This window comes from Oncorhynchus tshawytscha, linkage group LG02 (assembly GCF_018296145.1).
Source record: "Oncorhynchus tshawytscha isolate Ot180627B linkage group LG02, Otsh_v2.0, whole genome shotgun sequence".
Taxonomy (NCBI): domain Eukaryota; kingdom Metazoa; phylum Chordata; class Actinopteri; order Salmoniformes; family Salmonidae; genus Oncorhynchus; species Oncorhynchus tshawytscha.
In genome coordinates this window covers 50,322,725-50,340,043 of record NC_056430.1, presented here as the reverse complement: position 1 = coordinate 50,340,043, position 17,319 = coordinate 50,322,725, and the positions used below count along the sequence as shown (strand labels likewise).

The window sequence follows — 17,319 nt, the reverse complement described above, 5'->3', positions numbered from 1 at the left end:
CCTTGATTTTGTGTGGCTCGATGAACTCTGCGTAGGAGTTGACGTAGTTGACGTTTTTGTCGCGCAGTGCCACCCGGTAGCCCCAGTTCAACGAGCCAATGTAGTTGTTCACTGCCGTTTTCATCGTCTCCCAGTTGTGCTTCACTGGAAACCAGACCAGAATGACAACGTCAACAAAAATGTCAAAAAAATGTTTGTATTTAGTCATTTATTGCCCTTACTGAAAAAGTACTCAGCTGGAAGTATTACATTTTGACCTCTTCATTATATGTTGAATGTTTTCAAAGAAAAAAAAGTGTACTCTTACACCTCATGTTTCATGCCTAGCACTGACCGTGGCTCTGTTCCAAATATCCTTAGAAGCATACAACTTTGGATGAGGTGGCTAATACAGACACTGCAACCAAACTAGACACAGTAACCTAACAGACGCTACCTGTCTCCTCAGGCACCTCCCAGCCAAACTTGCGGGCGTCCTGCATGGACGTCCCGAGCAGGGCTGTCTGGTGCATCAGCTTCTTGGGGATGCAGCCCACGTTCACGCACGTGCCACCCAGGCCTGTTCAGGGACACGTACAGAATCACACATTTGGAGATTTCATTTAGATCCCATTGAAACACGCAGACATGTTGCAACTGAAAACAGCAGTATTCTGCTAGCTATTTTGATTTATGCGTCGGTGGCCCTGCAGCAGTTTCTGTAAGATTGTATGTCTGAAACAACAAAAAAACAACTGCAAGTTAGGTTGAAGACACACACACACTCGTAATATAGTAAAACTATCTTCAAAGTAATGACTTGAGACGTCGGGTATAAGATGAAAGCTTATAGTACTTGTTCACGCTACATTTCACCACTTTAGACAGTTCAAAACAATAAAGAAAGTTGTTAGTGCAAGCCAGGCTAATCACTCGTCAGTTGTTTATAACTGGAGCATTCTCATCACTTCCTGTCGCAAATCCATTCTGGTACTTGCAGTCAATAGCGTAATCCAAAACAGATAGTTCTCAATCTCCATCACATGAAATGTAATACAATTACTCTTGTACATATGTAAATAACTGTAAATAGTCAATGAATTAACTGTAAAAAACTTAACTCCGTAACCCATTCAAGTTACCACAACTCAATAAAACAACTGTTCACCTAGATCGACTGAATAGGTCTCAACAATGTCCCCGAGGTAGCACAAACTGAACATGACCTAACTAGGCCATCTCGGCCTGGAAAAAGTTACTTGATCTTCCCTAGTTTCCAGGTTTGTCTGGGTGTCATCTTCTCCGATGAGTGCAAACGTCACCCACTTTTAGTGTGGTGGGCTGTGTGCTGACTAAGTCCAGCAAGTAGTCTCTTCGCCAGCTGTTCCAGAAGCTGGTCACAAGTCTCTGCCTGTACTTACATGTCTTTTCCTACCTTGTTGAGCATCATTCGGAAATAGCTTGGGCGCCAGGAAGTGGGCTGGTGTCAGGAGTTGTGGTTCAATCACTTCATTGTACTTGAAGGTCAGAGGCCTAAAGATTAGGATTGCTTCAACCCGTCAGGACTGTGCAAATTACATTTACATTTTTGTAATTTAGCAGGCGCTCTTGTCCAGAGCGATTTATACTAGTGAGTGCATTTTCATATTTGGTGTGTACATTTCTTCAAAAGTTGAGTGAAGCTCTCGAGAACTTCTCAGGCATGTTTTGACTGATCTGACGAGTCTCACAGAATCTGCCCCACCAGGCTGCTCACTCGCCGATGATGATCCTCCAGGCAATGCCTCTTTCTGAGAAGAACTCCAAGGCTTGGGAGATCTTTTATTGATTTCTACAGATCTTCCAAGTCCTGACCACCTCCCTTGAAGATTTTTGCATTGTCAGAATGGGTTACTCTGCATAACCTAACATGAAATGTCTCTTGACTGACCTGAGATCAGATCCAAATCTATTGCTCTGGGAACAGCACAAGTGAACAGCGCAATATAGGACTTCTTCACAGAACCATTTGCTTTCACGTAAAATGATCCGGCAAGATCCACATCTGTGGTGGGGAGTCAGTTAATCTGTCTTTTGGTAAAAGCAGTGTCCTGCTGTCCGGCCTTTGCTTTGAATCTCTTGCAGATTGTGCATCTAGCCATGGTGCTCTTGACTAGCACGCAAGATCCAGTATCTTTGATTTGCCCTAGAGTGACTGTTTTCCAGAATGCATCACCTTCATGATAGTACTACATCAGCATTACTGAGTACCTGGGTTTGCTGGGCAGAACCCATGGGTGCTGCTCTCTGAATGGTATGTTGGACTGTTGCATTCTTCCTCCTACATGGAGTAGTTCTTCCTTGTCCAGGAACAGTTTGTTGTTTGATTTCACAGTCATTGTTTAGGTTTTTTCCTGCATTCAGCAGTTTGATCTCCTGACTGAAACGCGTGTCACTTTGAGCCAGTACTTTTCTGCTTCAAACAGTTTGCCAGCAGTCAGTTCACCTTGTGTCTGTATGAGCATTGGCTGTGAATTGCTATATCCAGGCAGTCACTGTGAACACTCCTTTCAGTTTGCTGTACCCGTAGAGCTCCAACAATGGCTCAGTGATGTCTGTGTTGTTTACAGTGACCTCTACAGTGACCTAGTGACTGGACTTATGTTCTGTGATCACCTCTTCTGGGACCTTATTAGCTTCCTCTGACTGATCGCTAGGTCTGTTCCACCATTGCTGGCTCTAATGTTTTGAACAGTTTGTTCTCCTTTGGGAGATCGGCTGGATTTGTTTTCCCTTCATTGTGTGACCAGGACTCTCGTTTGGTCAAGGACTGGATCTCCGTCACTGTTTGCGACAAACGGTTTCCATTTTTGAGCTGAACTGCAAAGCCAATGCAGCACAATCATCGAGTCTGTCCACACTCTGATCTGTGTTTGTACCATTTTTCAGTGTGGTCAGATTGGAGTGAGACTAGCAAACAATCACAGCTCCAGGCGTGGCAGCGTCATTTTCTTGAGAGGGGCCATCCTGGACTTGTTTCTCTGTTTTGTGTTACACCTTACAGGTAAGATACTGCACTGTAAGCCTTTTCTCTTGTCACAGAACATGTCTAGTTTCAGGGTGTGGTTTTTCTGAGGCTGCATGTCTGTTCTGTACCACCTTGGTATGGCAAGATGGTGTAGTTCTGAACACATTCTAGTGTCAAATCCGGTGGTCACTCTTTTGTCCAAGCCAGTCCCACATTTCCTGGAACACACACTTGATCCTGGTAAAGGGGGTCAGGAAGCCAATAGGGTCGAAGATGCATGCAAAATGACTGCAAAACCCTTCTCTTTGCGTGCTCCTTTTGCTTTAGAATGTACAGTAGTGGTCTGAGGTCAAACAAAGTAATTGGTTTCTTGTTTCTACACTAAGCCTAACATTTTCAGCACTGCTCCGTGTCCCTGCCACCAACGTGTGGTCAGTTGTTGTACTCTCCTCCCATTTTGTTTTGAGCTCAGTAGAGTCATCCACTTGCAGAGGTCCATGCCTGCAGTCGATTCAACTGCAAAGCAAATGCTCACAGAGTAAGCCTCTAACATTGCGTGAACTTGAAATTAAGTAATCTACATCGAGTCACTCTTTGTCCCTCTACAACTCCTGGTTGTTCTGTTTTTTATTGTTTCAGGTGTTTCCTGATTATAGCTGAGAGCAAGAATGGACTTGGGGAAGCTCCAAATACCACTCGTCATCATCAGCACACAGCTCCTCTTAATTTTCTCCATTTGGTGACCCACAGGACTTTCACGGAGTCGCTGTCTCTCAGCTAGGGATATCTGCAGAAAAGCTTTCTTGATGTCTGCCATGCGATCTCGTGCAGTCTGAACTGTAGTTGTCTCGGGTTCTAGTCGTTTGTGTTTTCATGGTAACTCCACATGGTATCGTCCATCACTGGTGCCTACACCGACCATCCAAAAGTGCTCTCTAAAGCAACTAGCATCTCTGTTAGTATCCAGCAAAGTGGAGAGACTATCTGCCAGTAGTAGTCTGCTCCTATCAGGACAGAGAGTACAGGAGGTGATGATCCTGAAAAGTCTGCGAGCAGCAGTCCTTTCCTCTTGAGCTCATGTTGAATCTGCTCACCAAACTTTCCTCAAGGCTGTGCACCTTTTAGTAATAATACTTGTTCACGTAAAAGTGTAACACATTAGATCATACCAAACAAAATAACGTTGCTAGCACAAGCCAGGCTAATCACTTGAAAGAATGAGTACCAATTACTGCCATTTCCAGTCAATAGCGTAATCCAATACTAACCAACGATACAGAAAAAATGCACACACATACATTTAAGTCGGAAGTTTACATACACCTTAGACAAATACATTTAATATCAGTTTTTCATAATTCCCGACATTTAATCCTAGTAAAAATTCCCTGCATTGGGTCTTTACTTTAAGAATGTGAAATGTCAGAATAATATTAGAGAGAATGATTTCATTCATCACATTCCCAGTGGGTCAGAAGTTTATATATACTCAATTAGTATTTGGTAGCATTGCCTTTAAATTGTTCAACTTGGGTCAAACGTTTTGGGTAGCCTTCCACAAGCTTCCCACAATAAGTTGGGTGAAGCTTGGCCCAATCCTCCTGACAGAGCTGGTGTTTATACTTGCATACTATTGTCTGTACAGATGAATGTTGGACTTTCAGGCATATGGAAATTGCTCCCAAAGATGAACCAGACTTGTGGAGGTCTACAATTTTTTTTTCTGAGGTCTTGGCTGATTTCTTTAGATTTTTCCATGATGTCAAGCAAAAAGGCACTGAGTTTGAAGGTAGACCTTGAAATACATAGACAGGTACACCTCCAATTGACTCAAATGATGTCAATTAGCCTATCAGAAGCTTCTAAAGCCATGGCATCATTTTCTTGAATTTTCCAAGACGTTTAAAGGCACAGTCAACTTAGTGTATGCACACTTCTGACCCACTGGAATTGTGAAAGTGAATTATAAATGAAATAATCTGTCTAAACAATTGTTGTAAAAATTACTTGTGTCATGCACAAAGTAGATGTCGTAACAGACTTGCCAAAACTATATAGTTTGTTTAACAAGAAATTTGTGGAGTGGTTGAAAAATGAGTTTTAATGACTCCAACCTAAATGTATGTAAACTTCCGACTTCAACTGTACATACATACCAGTATGTGGACACCCCTTTAAATTAGTGGATTCGGCTAATTCAGCCACACCCATTGCATAAAATCAAACACATAGCCATGCAATCTCCACAGACAAACATTGGCAGTAGAATGGCCTTACTGAAGAGCTCAGTGACTTTCAACATGGCACCGTCATAGGATGATACCTTTCCAACAAGACAGTCCATCAAATTTCTGCCCTGCTAGACCTGCCCCGGTCAACTGTTAGTGCTGTTATTGTGAAGTGAAAATGTATAGTAGCAACAACAGCTCATCCTCGAAGTGGTAGGCCACACAAGCTCACAAGACAGGACTGTAGAGTGCTGAAGCGGGTAATTTAAAAAAAAAAATTGCCTGTCCTCCGTTGCAACAACCACTTCAGAATTCCAAACTGCCTCTGGAAGCAACGTCAGCACAAGAACTGTTCGTTGGGAGCTTAATGAAATGGGTTTCCATGGCCGAGCAGCTGCACACAAGCCTAAGATCACCATGCGCAATGCCAAGTGTCGGCTGGAGTGGTGTAAAGCTCATTGGACTTTGGAGCAGTGGAAACTGAAGTAATGAATCACTCTTCACCACCTGGCAGTCCAACAGACAAACCTGGGTTTGGCGGATGCCAGGAGAACGCTATCTGCCCCAATGTATAGTGCCAATTGTAAAGTTAGGTGAAGGAGGAATAATGGTCTGGGGATGTTTTTCCATGGTTCGGGCTAGGCCCCTTAGTTCCAGTGAAGGGAAATCTTAACCCTAAAGCATACAATGACATTGTGTCTTCAACTTTGTGGCAACAGTTAGGGGAAGGTCCTTTCCTTTTTCAGCATGACAATGTCCCCAATGCGCAAAGTGAGGTCCCTACAGAAATGGTTTGTCGAGATCGGTGTGGAATAACTTGAGCCTTGACCTCAATCCCATCGAACACCTTTGGGATGAATTGGAAAGCCGACTGAGAACCAGGCCTAACCACCCAACAGCAGTGCCCGAACTCTCTAATGCTCGTGGCTGACTGGAAGCAAGTCCTTGCAGCAATGTTCCAACATCTAGTAGAAAGCCTTCCCAGAAGAGTGGAGGCTGTTATAGCAGCAAAGGGGGGAACCAACCTAATATTAAACGCCTATGACTTTGGAATGAGATGTTCGACGATCAGGTGTCCATACTTAGTCATGTCGTGTAGTTCTCAATCACATAAAAGTAATACAATTCCCATTGCACGTCAATAAACTCTTTAAACAATCTGAATGAATTCACTGTAAACGAACTCGGTAACCCCTTAAAGTTAATACAAGGTTGGCTGAAGAAGAGTGACACGTAAGGAGTACGCCAGGGAAGCCCTACTCACCCCAGGAGTTCCCTTTCGGCGTGGGCACCACATAGTCCAACACCATCACCTTCTTGCCCAGCGTCGCTGCCTCCTATCCCATGAGAATCACAAGAGGGCAGATGTCCATTTAGACAACTTGATTAAAAGGTTCTCAGCAATACTCAGAAAATAAACAGCGTAGAGGGTAAATTTCTGCAACGAAGAGCGTTGAAGCTCGAGGCTCAACTTCAACTGTTTTGGTGCCCTGGCTACCATTCAGGTGAACAGGGCGAAGCAAACACGTGCCCATACGCAGATACTGTGTGAGAGCGAGGTCTTGCATCTCGCTCATCTCAATATCTGCGGTGCTGCTCGTGGCAACTTCATTTCGCAGAGTCTGAAAACATTACTAGAAGTCAAAGCTCATTAGAGAAGAAGGTTTGAGGGAAACCTTGGATCCTTCTCCTCCAATCCGTTTTGAGAGGAATTGAGGAAACAAGGAGAGGAAGCAAGGATTGGACAGCTAGTAATGCTTTCAGACACAGCCCATGATAGACTAGACCCTTCCTTCAAGGGCCGCAACACTTGAAAAGGTACAGGCCTGTAGTTATGCTTGGTTTGAGATGCACTGTCTGGGAGGCTCTCACCTTTGAGCAGGCCAGGCCTCCCGATCCGCCCCCGATGACGATGAGGTCGTACTCGTAGACCTCACTCTCCCCGCACAGTAGCTTTTGCAGGATGCCATCTTTGTGGGCCTGAAGAGGATGACAGGTGGTCAGCTACCATTGCAAGAACAACATTAACCCAACAAAATCTTAAAAAGGCACACAAACATGTTTCAGCTTGTGGTGGGAATAAAACTAATGTAATGTAGTAAGGACACCCGACATGCTGATTTATGATCCAGAAAAAAAAGGTGTTATTCAAAAAATGTGCATGGCTGTGTGGTTATTCTACATTCAATAGCGATGCCATTCATGCCGGAGAGGGCGTTCTTCGTGCCACATAAAATGAAACTAAACCAGCATTTCCAAGATAAAGGCAGGAGAAAGAACGCATGTACATTTTAAGGATAAAAATACATTATACACTGAAGGAGAATGTGTTGGTGGCTTCAAGTAAAACATAAGCTATTGTGTCATGCTGGCAAAGTGCCACCTTATGCTACGCATGAAAAGACAAAAACAGAGTTTCATAAGCTAATTGCAGCTCAGTGTAGAGTGAAGAGGAGACTCTAGATTTGGGTGTTCTTAAGTAGCCATTTTCATGTAAATAGAAGTTTGGCAGTGGCATCAGGCTCTTATAACCCCACTTGACCCAAATAGATCCACTCAACCCTTGTTTCTGGCAAATGGACAAAAGACACTAGTCAGTAATATTACAATGCAATTAAAGCCTGCAGGTGGGCATAATTTACCACATACTAAAATGCAAGGGGAACCTATGACATCAAATGTAAATGTCACTTTTTATTTCCAAAACCTGACATTTTAGCAGAAGTTTGAGTTATGGGTCCTGTGTGGCACAGTTGGTGCAGCATGGCGCTTGCAACGCCAGGGTTGTGGGTTAAATTCCCAATGGGAACCAATATGGGGGGTATGAAAATATATACATTCACTACTTTAAGGTCACTCTGGACAAGAGCATCTGCTAAATGACTAAAATGTAAATCAAAAAAGGATAATTCCAAAAGTTAGTTGCATTTGCAAAAACACGAGTGTTTGACAAATGACAATGAAGATGTTCTTGAAATCTTACGCTACAACGATCCATACCTGCATTGTTTTGTCACAGCCGCCAATGTGGGTTTTGTTGACAAAGACATTGGGGACAGTTTTCTGCCTGGTCATCTCAAGCAGAAGTTCTTGATAGTTTGATCCATCATCTAGACAACAGTTAAAAGATGTTAGCAGAGTAGCAGCTAAATGTATATGAAATTAACCATTCATATCTCTGACATGTGCACTAGGGTCATTATAAGTCACATTCATACAAACTAGAGGTCGACCGATTATGATTTTTCAACGCCGATACCGATTATTGGAGGGCCCAAAAAGCCGATACCGATTAATCGGACGGTTTAAAAAATTTTTTTTTTTTTTAAAGTGATTTATTTGTAATAAATGACAATTACAACAATACTGAATTAACACTTATTTTAGCCTCAAATAAATAATGAAACATGTTCAATTTGGTTTAAATAATGCAAAAACAAAGTGTTGGAGAAGAAAGTAATATGTGCCAATATGCAATATGTGCCATGTAAAAATGTGTGCCATGTAAAAAAGCTAATGTTTAAGTTCCTTGCTCAGAACATGAGACTTCAATATTCCAAGGTAAGAGGTTTTAGGTTGTAGTTAATATAGTATTTATAGGACTATTTCTCTCTATACCATTTGTATTTCATATACCTTTGACTAGTGGATGTTCTTATAGGCACTATAGTATTGCCAGTGTAACAGTATAGCTTCCGTCCCCCTCCTCGCCCCTACCTGGGCTCGGACCAGGAACACATCGACCACAGCCACACTCGAAGCATCGTTACCCATCGCCCCACAAAAGCCGCGGCCCTTGCAACGCAAGGGGAATAACTACTCCAAATCTAAAAGCGAGTGACGTTTGAAACGGTATTAGCGCACACCCAGCTAACTAGCTAGCCATTTCACATTGGTTACACCAGCCATTAGGCTGATAGGCTTGAAGTCATAAACAGCGCTGTTTTTGCGAAGAGCTGCTGGCAAAACGCACGAAAGTGCTGTTTGAATGAATGATTACGGGCCTGCTGCTGCTCTGTCCGACTGCTCTATCAAATCAGACTTAATTTATAACATAATAACACATAGAAATACGAGCCTTTGGTCATTAATATGGTCGAATCCGGAAACTATAATTTCAAAAACAAAACGCTTATTTTTTCAGTGAAATACGGAACCATTCGGTATGTTATCTAACGGATGGCATCCCTAAGTCTAAATATTATTGTTACATTGCACAACATTCAATGTTATGTCACAATTACGTAAAATTCTGGCAAATTAGTTCGCAATGAGCCAGGCAGCCCAAACTGTTGCATATACCCTGACTCTGCGTGCAATGAACGCAAGAGAAATGACACAATTTCACCTGGCTAACATTGCCTGATAAACTGGATTAGTAGTTATAAGTAGTGATTATGATTGATTGTTTTTTTATAAGAGAAGTTTAATGATAGCTAGCAATTTACCTTGGCTTCTGCTGCATTTGCGTAACAGGCAGGCTACTCGTGGAGTGCAATGGTTAGAGCGTTGGACTAGTTAACTGTACGGGTGCAAGATTGGATCCCCTGAGCTGACAAGGTGAGAATCTGTCGTTCTGCCCCTGAACAAGGCAGTTAACCCACCGTTCCTAGGCAGTCATTGAAAATAAGAATGTGTTCTTAACTGACTTGCCTAGTTAAATAAAGGTATAATATATATATATATATTTTTTTTAATCGGAAATTGGCGCCCAAAAATACCGATTTCTGATTGTTATGAAAGCTTGAAATCGGGCCCAATTAATCGGCCATTCTGGTTAATCGGTCAACCTCTAATACAAACAGTACATGTATAAACTTTACAGTTGTCCCTGACAAAAAAAACTACTTGCAACACTGTATCAACTATTAACTTGCAACATTTTATAAAATATTCTGGGTCCTCAGTTTCCTGTGCCAGTGAGCTCAGGACAGACCCAGCTGTAAGCTATTTGCGCAAGGGATAAAAAGAAAACAGGTAGGCCTATTTTATGACATTTCCAATGGATCAGAATGACATTTTTCCCTTTCACACCGAGTGGTTAACGAAACAGAGAGAGCTGATAAGATTTGTCAAATACATTGCGGATGTGTTGTCATTCTCAATGATGTAAAAACAGACAACGTTGCTTGATGTTTGAGGTGAAGAAAATATTACTTTGAGAAGCTCTACGGCAGATTTGTGGTGATGCGTTAATTCAATCGGAAATACTATCAAATCCCCAAAATGGGCACATTTATATGCCTATATTTGTGCGCAAGCCAGGTAGCCTATAGGCCTAATCAGGTGCGCGTCCTAACGCAACCTTGACAGGAGCGCTCCAAACAAAAGACAATTAATAAATTGACAAAATTCACAAATGGAATTAAATAAATAAAAACTTTAGTATAGGTTGTGCGCTCTGCAAACAACATTCCACTCAATGAGTGGTAAAAGACTGGAATAATAATATATTGAATGCATTAACAGAAATTAGCAAAACAAACATCGTAGATTAGAAATAATAGGAATTAACAGTAAATGTACTAATGGTGAAATGTAATGGGGAACTGATTGAGACTGACAGTCAAATGCAAACACTTCACACAAATGAACTTATGAAACAATGAAAGTGCACAAATTGGCAGGAGAGAGTGCATTCTGCAGAGAGGGGTGCATTGGGCATCTTAGCCACACTCCCCTTCTTGGACTTCGCCATCCCAAACAGTCTCCGCAATCGATTAGTACACTGAGATCGTCGTCGTCGAATAAGACTGGTGTCCCGTGTGTTATGAAAAATATATACACATTTGCTTCTGCTCGATTAAAACAAATCTAGCACGACCAACAGCCTATCGAACAAACAATTGGCCAGTCGACTAATTGGGATCAGCAGTAAACGTAAAACATACAACTTGAATTCTAAGTGCTGACAGTGGGTTCAGTCTGATGCAAATGTACTTTGGGTCTGTTCTGCAAACAAAACCGTTTAAATACACTGCATAATTCAGTACTGGCAATCTTTTCTAAGTGTATTTTCCAGAGCAATTTATGTAGTGCCCAGTGTGTATTTACCAGAACAGCTGTGACCAGTGAGAGATAAAATGGCCAAGCATCCAGAGGAGAGAAAGAGATTGAGGGAGTGACTCAGCACATTTTGTGGTGGCCCTAACAAACATTGACAGTGTGTTCTGTGATAAAACAAACATTAACATATTGACTATGCAAGTAAAAACAATGTTAATTTGATTAAAGGGCACCCATTAGCCTTTTTTTTTTTTTTTTTTTTTTAAACCTTCTGATCAACCATTAACAAGTGAGAAATATCAGATAAAGCAATAAGGAACAGCTTTAAGGTGAGCTTGAGGAAACAACCCATTAGTAGAATAACAGGTCCTGTACATATTTTTGTGTTTCACCATTCAAAAGATATATTGCAAATGTGTGTATGGTCCATCAACATTTCCCAAGTTAATTTAATTTCCTAATTTAGCACTTGATAGTCCACACTGACTGAATGACGAGGCAACTGGTCTAGAGGCATGGATCCTTAGTAGAGTACTACTTAATAGCTTTTGAACTTCCATTACCAATTCAATGATATCCTAAAACGTATTGCCAACTTTACTGAGGCTAGAAAAATACTGGTCATATAACAAAGAGAACTTCATGTCAGATTTTTGAATGCTGTACACCGGCCTTCCAAGAAAGAACCTTGCCACCACTTCCTGTGAACAATTCCTTACCAATTAGATCCAGCTCCACCACATTGCAACTCACGTTCAGTTCCTTGAACAGATCCTTCACCTGAAAGCAAAACAAATATGCTGCTTGAATCCCGTTTTATCTTCGCTGGATTAACTACCCATCTATCTATCCTGCGTGTTACTGTAGTCATTTAACGTTACTTAATTCTGTCAGAAGCTAGCAAGTAACCGGCAACTACTAACTAGCTAGCAAGGTAGGTAGATAAAAAGTAAAAACAAATATGTTGGACTTACTTTCACACAAAATGGACAGTGGCTTTTACTGAATACCAACACTTGGTTTGAATCAATAAGCTCCTGTATCCGAGTTTTTAGTTGATTCCTCCCAGTGTCATTGTCGATGGGAGGCATTGTTGGACTATTTTCGCCTGGCTTGCCTCCTGGCAAGCTTGAACGTATGCGAAAAATGGGAAAGAGTGGAGCGAAACTCCCTCCAACACGCAACCTAGCTGTTAAACGATGACCCAGCAAGTCCGATATCTCAAGTAGTTGTCCTTGCGAATCACAGATCGATAGAAACTACCTTGCTAGCTAGATATAATTCCAACAGGTCAACTTTTGCCCTCATGTCGTTTCAGCACCCGCCCGGTATATCAACCCCGCGAAATGTCTTGCGTAAATTTAGTTTAGGATCAGAGAGGAAGAGGCGAAGCGAGAGGGTTTACCCCACTCAAAATCTGTCCACGATAAGCAGATCATTCAAAGTGATGAGTTTTTGTATGGTTGGAGGGCGACAATGAGAGTGTCGAATTTAGTCAATATAAACATGTATAGCTATTTTCGTAATGGTTAGGTTGTTACGAGTGTACTGTTTATATCGGAGTTGTATCGGAGTTTATATCGGAGTTTGACAGCCCACCGTTTCCGCTCTGTGGACAACGAATCATTGTGTTAAAGCGGAGACACAGCATCTCGTCATTATATACAGTATCTCTGGTAAAATCTCTGGTTTAGGGGGGGTGAGTATGTCTGTTTACTTGCCTGAATGTATACTAACAATTGTTTCAAACTCTACCCTAAAGAAATATATTTATATATGATCAAACCACATTATACGATTAAATTGATGAAGCAGTGAAATTGATAATCCACGTGATATTAATCAGAATGTATTACATTGTAGGATGACGCGGACCAACAGGCAATATTTTCAGACAGCTACAACGTTACTTTTGGCAGGGTCCGTGCTATCTTGAATCGTTAAGACGTTATATATTTTTTTATTCGACCTTTATTTAACTAGGCAAGTCAGTAAAAAATAAAATCTTATTTATAATTACGTCCCTAGCCCATTGAAATTTAAATGTAAAATGGTTGAATGAAGGATTTGGGTAAGGATTATAGTTAAGGTTTTAGCGCAGGGTCCCGAGAACCGAGTTTGGGAAAAGCGGGGTTAAGGTCTAGTGTAGGGACGTCCCAAGGATCCCGCATAGCACTGAACCTTTTGACAGCATTCCTTCTGAGTCAGAGATGGAAGAGGAAACAAAAAGTCCCACTCCCTCATTTGTTCTCTTTCAATTGAAGGCAATGAACTAAGTACACCAGACCCAGCTGCATTGGTAACTATGGGAGAGCCACCCCTTAAAATAGACAGGAACTGACCATTTGTTTAAATGGAAAACGGCCAGAGTGAACTATCTTAATTTATCCACCTTTTTTGTCACTCCAATGAAAAGTCCTGTGATTGCCACAAACATTCTTGAGGGGGAAAGCACACAAAAAATACATACATGTATCTATTTGGATCTATCCATCTACATATATGTCCACATTAAAAATGTATTAGCTACTTAGTATAAAAATTACATTTTTTTCTCAAAGACTACAATAAACTTGACTTTTCTGGATTTGTGCTTTTATTAGGCTACATTAATTATTTGATATAATGGTTGTTGCATCTAATGTTATGTTATTGTTCAAAGTCATAATCCATTACAAATAAGAAATGCATTACTCAGTCCCAATGTTTTGGCTCATAGCACCATCTGTTGGAAACCAAGTGTACATTTAGATTTTATTGGGATCCCCATTAGCCAATGCCAATGTCAACAACTACTCTTCCTGGGGTCCGACCAGGGCCGGGTTACCGAATGGGCAAGTTCAGGCGCCCCCCAACCCAAAAATATGTATAAAATGTTATTTTCCTAAGCATGCCTTCTAGACATGGCTGTAGCTAGATACTGTCTTCCTCCCTACCTAGGTACATTTGTATGGCCTGGTCACTGGTCAAAGGTTGAGGGTTATGCCATATTTCTTTCTATTAGGCTAGATATTGTTCTAAATCTAATCTCTGTGCCTATGACCTAGAAATGCCTCGGACGTGATGAAAACAAGCCCATATTCCCCCATGGTGAAATTCCCCTTTAAAATATAAATAAATAACATACACAATGCATAAAGTGACACAAAAGAAAGCCAATTTGCAATTTTATTTAATTGTATGAGAGACAGTGTCGGAAAATACATACAGTATTTACTTTTACATACACTGAAACCCCAAAAAGTGTCTTAAACATCAATATTCAGACTGAAGATAACTTGTTTCACTGTTTTAAATTGCATTCTGTGTATCATAACACTTATATTGGGTTTACAGCCACCAAACACCAGATCTCAGCTTAGGTGCATCACTTTTCATGGTTTCATTATACAGTGATGGTGGATTGCACTGCATTGGATTGGGTTCCTTTAACTAATGGTAGGATTGTATCTGGCACAGAAACTGGATTATTTGCGTTCAACCATTGTTGAAACAACCATTGGCTGTTTCTGGAACTGCATATTGCAATAGAATGATATGAAATAAGTTCTGACACTTAACTATTGTTTGACTCTTTCAACATGATACTGAAAAAAGCTATCAATAACCAAAAATATGAGCTTGTTTTACTCCAATGTTTTGTGTGACACACACAAAGTGGTCACAGTTTGTGTGATGAGAAACAATATTTGTTACTTTTGAGCATTCCACTGTGGGTTATTATTGTGGTCCTCCATGTTTTACATCGACTTACATGTACAGTGCCTTGGGTATTCAGACCCGTTGACTTTTTCCACATTTTGTTAAATTACAGCAATATTCTAAAAAAGATCCTCAGCAATCTACACACAATACCCCATAATGACAAAGTGAAAACAGGCTTTTAGAAATGTTTGCACATTTATTTAAAAAAATCAGAAAAAACTTTAGGTACATTTAATTGATTGGACATGATTTGGAAAGGTACACACCTGTCTATATAAGGTCCCACAGTTGACAGTGTACGTCAGAGCAAAAACCAAGCTATGAGGTCGAGGAATTGTACGTAGCGCTCCGAGACAGGAAAACAGTGTCGAGGAACAGATCTGGGGAAGGGTTCCAAAACATTTCTGCAGCATTGAAGGTCCCCAAGAACACAGTGGCCTCCATCATTCTTAATTGGAAGAAGTTTGGAACCACCAAGACTCTTCCTAGAGCTGACCGCCCAGCCAAACTGAGCAATCGGGGGAGAAGTGCCTTGGTCAGTGGGGGAACCAAGATCCTGATGGTCACTCTGACAGAGCTCCAGAGTTCATCTGTGGAGATGGGAGAACCTTCCAGAAGGAAAAACATCTCTGCAGCACTCCACCAATCAGGCCTTTATGTTAGAGTGGCCAGACGGAAGCCACTCCTCAGTAAAAGGCATATGACAGCCCGCTTGAAGTTTGCCAAAAGGCACCTAAAGACTCTCAAACCATGAGAAACAAGATTCTCTAGTCTGATGAAACCAAGACTGAACTCTTTGGCTTGAATGTCAAGCGTCATGTCTGGAGGAAACTTGGCACCATCTCGGTGAAGCATGGTGGTGGCAGCAGCATCATGCTGTTGGGATGTTTTTCAGTGGCATGGACTGGGAGACCAGTCAGGATCGAGGCAAAGATGTACAGAACAAAGTACAGAGAGATCCTTGATGAAAACCTGCTTCAGAGCGCTCAGATTGTAATGGCGCCGACAGAGAGGGCTGCCTCGCATCTCGCTCTTTGGAAACTTTGCAGTATTTTGTTTTTTTAATGTATTATTTCTTACATTATTAGCCCAGAAATGTTTTTGTGTTATTACATACAGCCGGGAAGAGCTATTGGATATCAGAGCGACAGTAACTCACCAGCACTACGACCAGGAATACGACTGTCCCGAAGTGGATCCTTTGTTCGCACCCCGATTGAACTGATTCCAGAAGCTGACCCAAAACAATGACGGCAGAGGTACTCAGAGCGGTCTTCTAGTCCGACTTAGGAGGCGCGCACACCACCCACAACTTCCGAGTATATTACTCACAAACGTTCAGTCACTGGATAATAAAGTTGACGAGCTCAGGGCGAGGACTTCTTTCCATTGAGACATCAGGGATTGTAACATACTCTGTTTCATGGAAACATGGATCTTTCGGGATATACTGTCTGAGTCGGTCCAGCCAATTGGATTGGGAAGAAGAAGGGCGGGGGTGTATGTTTCATGATTAACGGCTCATGGTGTAATTGTGATAACGTACAGGAACTCAAGTCCCTTTGTTCACCCGACCTAGAATACGTCACAATTAAATGCCGACCCTATTATCTCCCAAGAGATTTTCCTTTGTTTATACTCACGGCCGTATATATCCCCCTCAAGCCGATACCACGACGGCCCTCAAAGAACTTCACTGGACTTCATGCAAACTGGAAACCACATATCCTAAGGCTGTATTTATTGTAGCTGGGGATTTTAACAAAGCAAATTTGAGGAAAAGTCTGCCAAAGTTCTATCAACATATCGACTGTACTACTCGCGCTGCTAAAACAGTCGACCACTGTTACTCCAACTTCCGGGATGCATACAAGGCCCTCCCCCGCCCTCCTTTCGGGAAATCTGACCATTACTCCCTTTTACTCCTCCCTTCCTATAGGCAGAAACTCAAACAGGAAGTACCTGTGCTAAGGACTATCCAACACTGGTCTGACCCATCGGAATCTGCGCTTCTAGATGGTTTTGATCACGCGGACTGGGATAAGTTCTGGGTAGCTTCAGAGAGTAACATCGATGTATATACTGACACGGTGACTGAGTTCATCAGGAAGTGTATAGGAGATGTTGTACCCAATGTGACTAATAAAAAATACCCTAACCAGAAACCGTGGATAGATGGCCACATTTGCGCAAAACTGAAAGCATGAACCACCGCATTTAACCATGGCAAGGTGATTGGGAATATGGCAGAATAGAAACAGTGTAGTTATTCCCTCCGCATGGCAATCAAACAGGCAAAACGTCAGTATAGCGACAAAGTGGAGTCGCAATTCAGTGGCTCAGACACGAGACGTATGTGGCAGGGTCTAACAGACAATCACAGATTTCAAAAGG

At 41.7% G+C, this 17,319-nt stretch overlaps 1 protein-coding gene across 1 annotated transcript in view; it reads right to left on the bottom strand.

The window, feature by feature from the left end:
- The window catches only part of LOC112267647 (thioredoxin reductase 1, cytoplasmic), a 28,408-nt gene extending 15,789 nt beyond the window's left edge, over window positions 1–12,619 (bottom strand). The window contains exons 1-7 of the mRNA XM_024445845.2: window positions 12,195–12,619; window positions 11,940–12,000; window positions 8,215–8,324; window positions 7,087–7,194; window positions 6,479–6,551; window positions 437–559; window positions 2–144 (exon numbers count right to left, since the gene is read on the bottom strand). Of these exons, the coding sequence (XP_024301613.1) occupies window positions 2–144; window positions 437–559; window positions 6,479–6,551; window positions 7,087–7,194; window positions 8,215–8,324; window positions 11,940–12,000; window positions 12,195–12,311 (735 nt within the window). The 5' untranslated portion in view covers window positions 12,312–12,619. The remainder of the gene's footprint in view (window position 1; window positions 145–436; window positions 560–6,478; window positions 6,552–7,086; window positions 7,195–8,214; window positions 8,325–11,939; window positions 12,001–12,194) is intronic.
- Window positions 12,620–17,319: the final 4,700 nt, after the last annotated feature.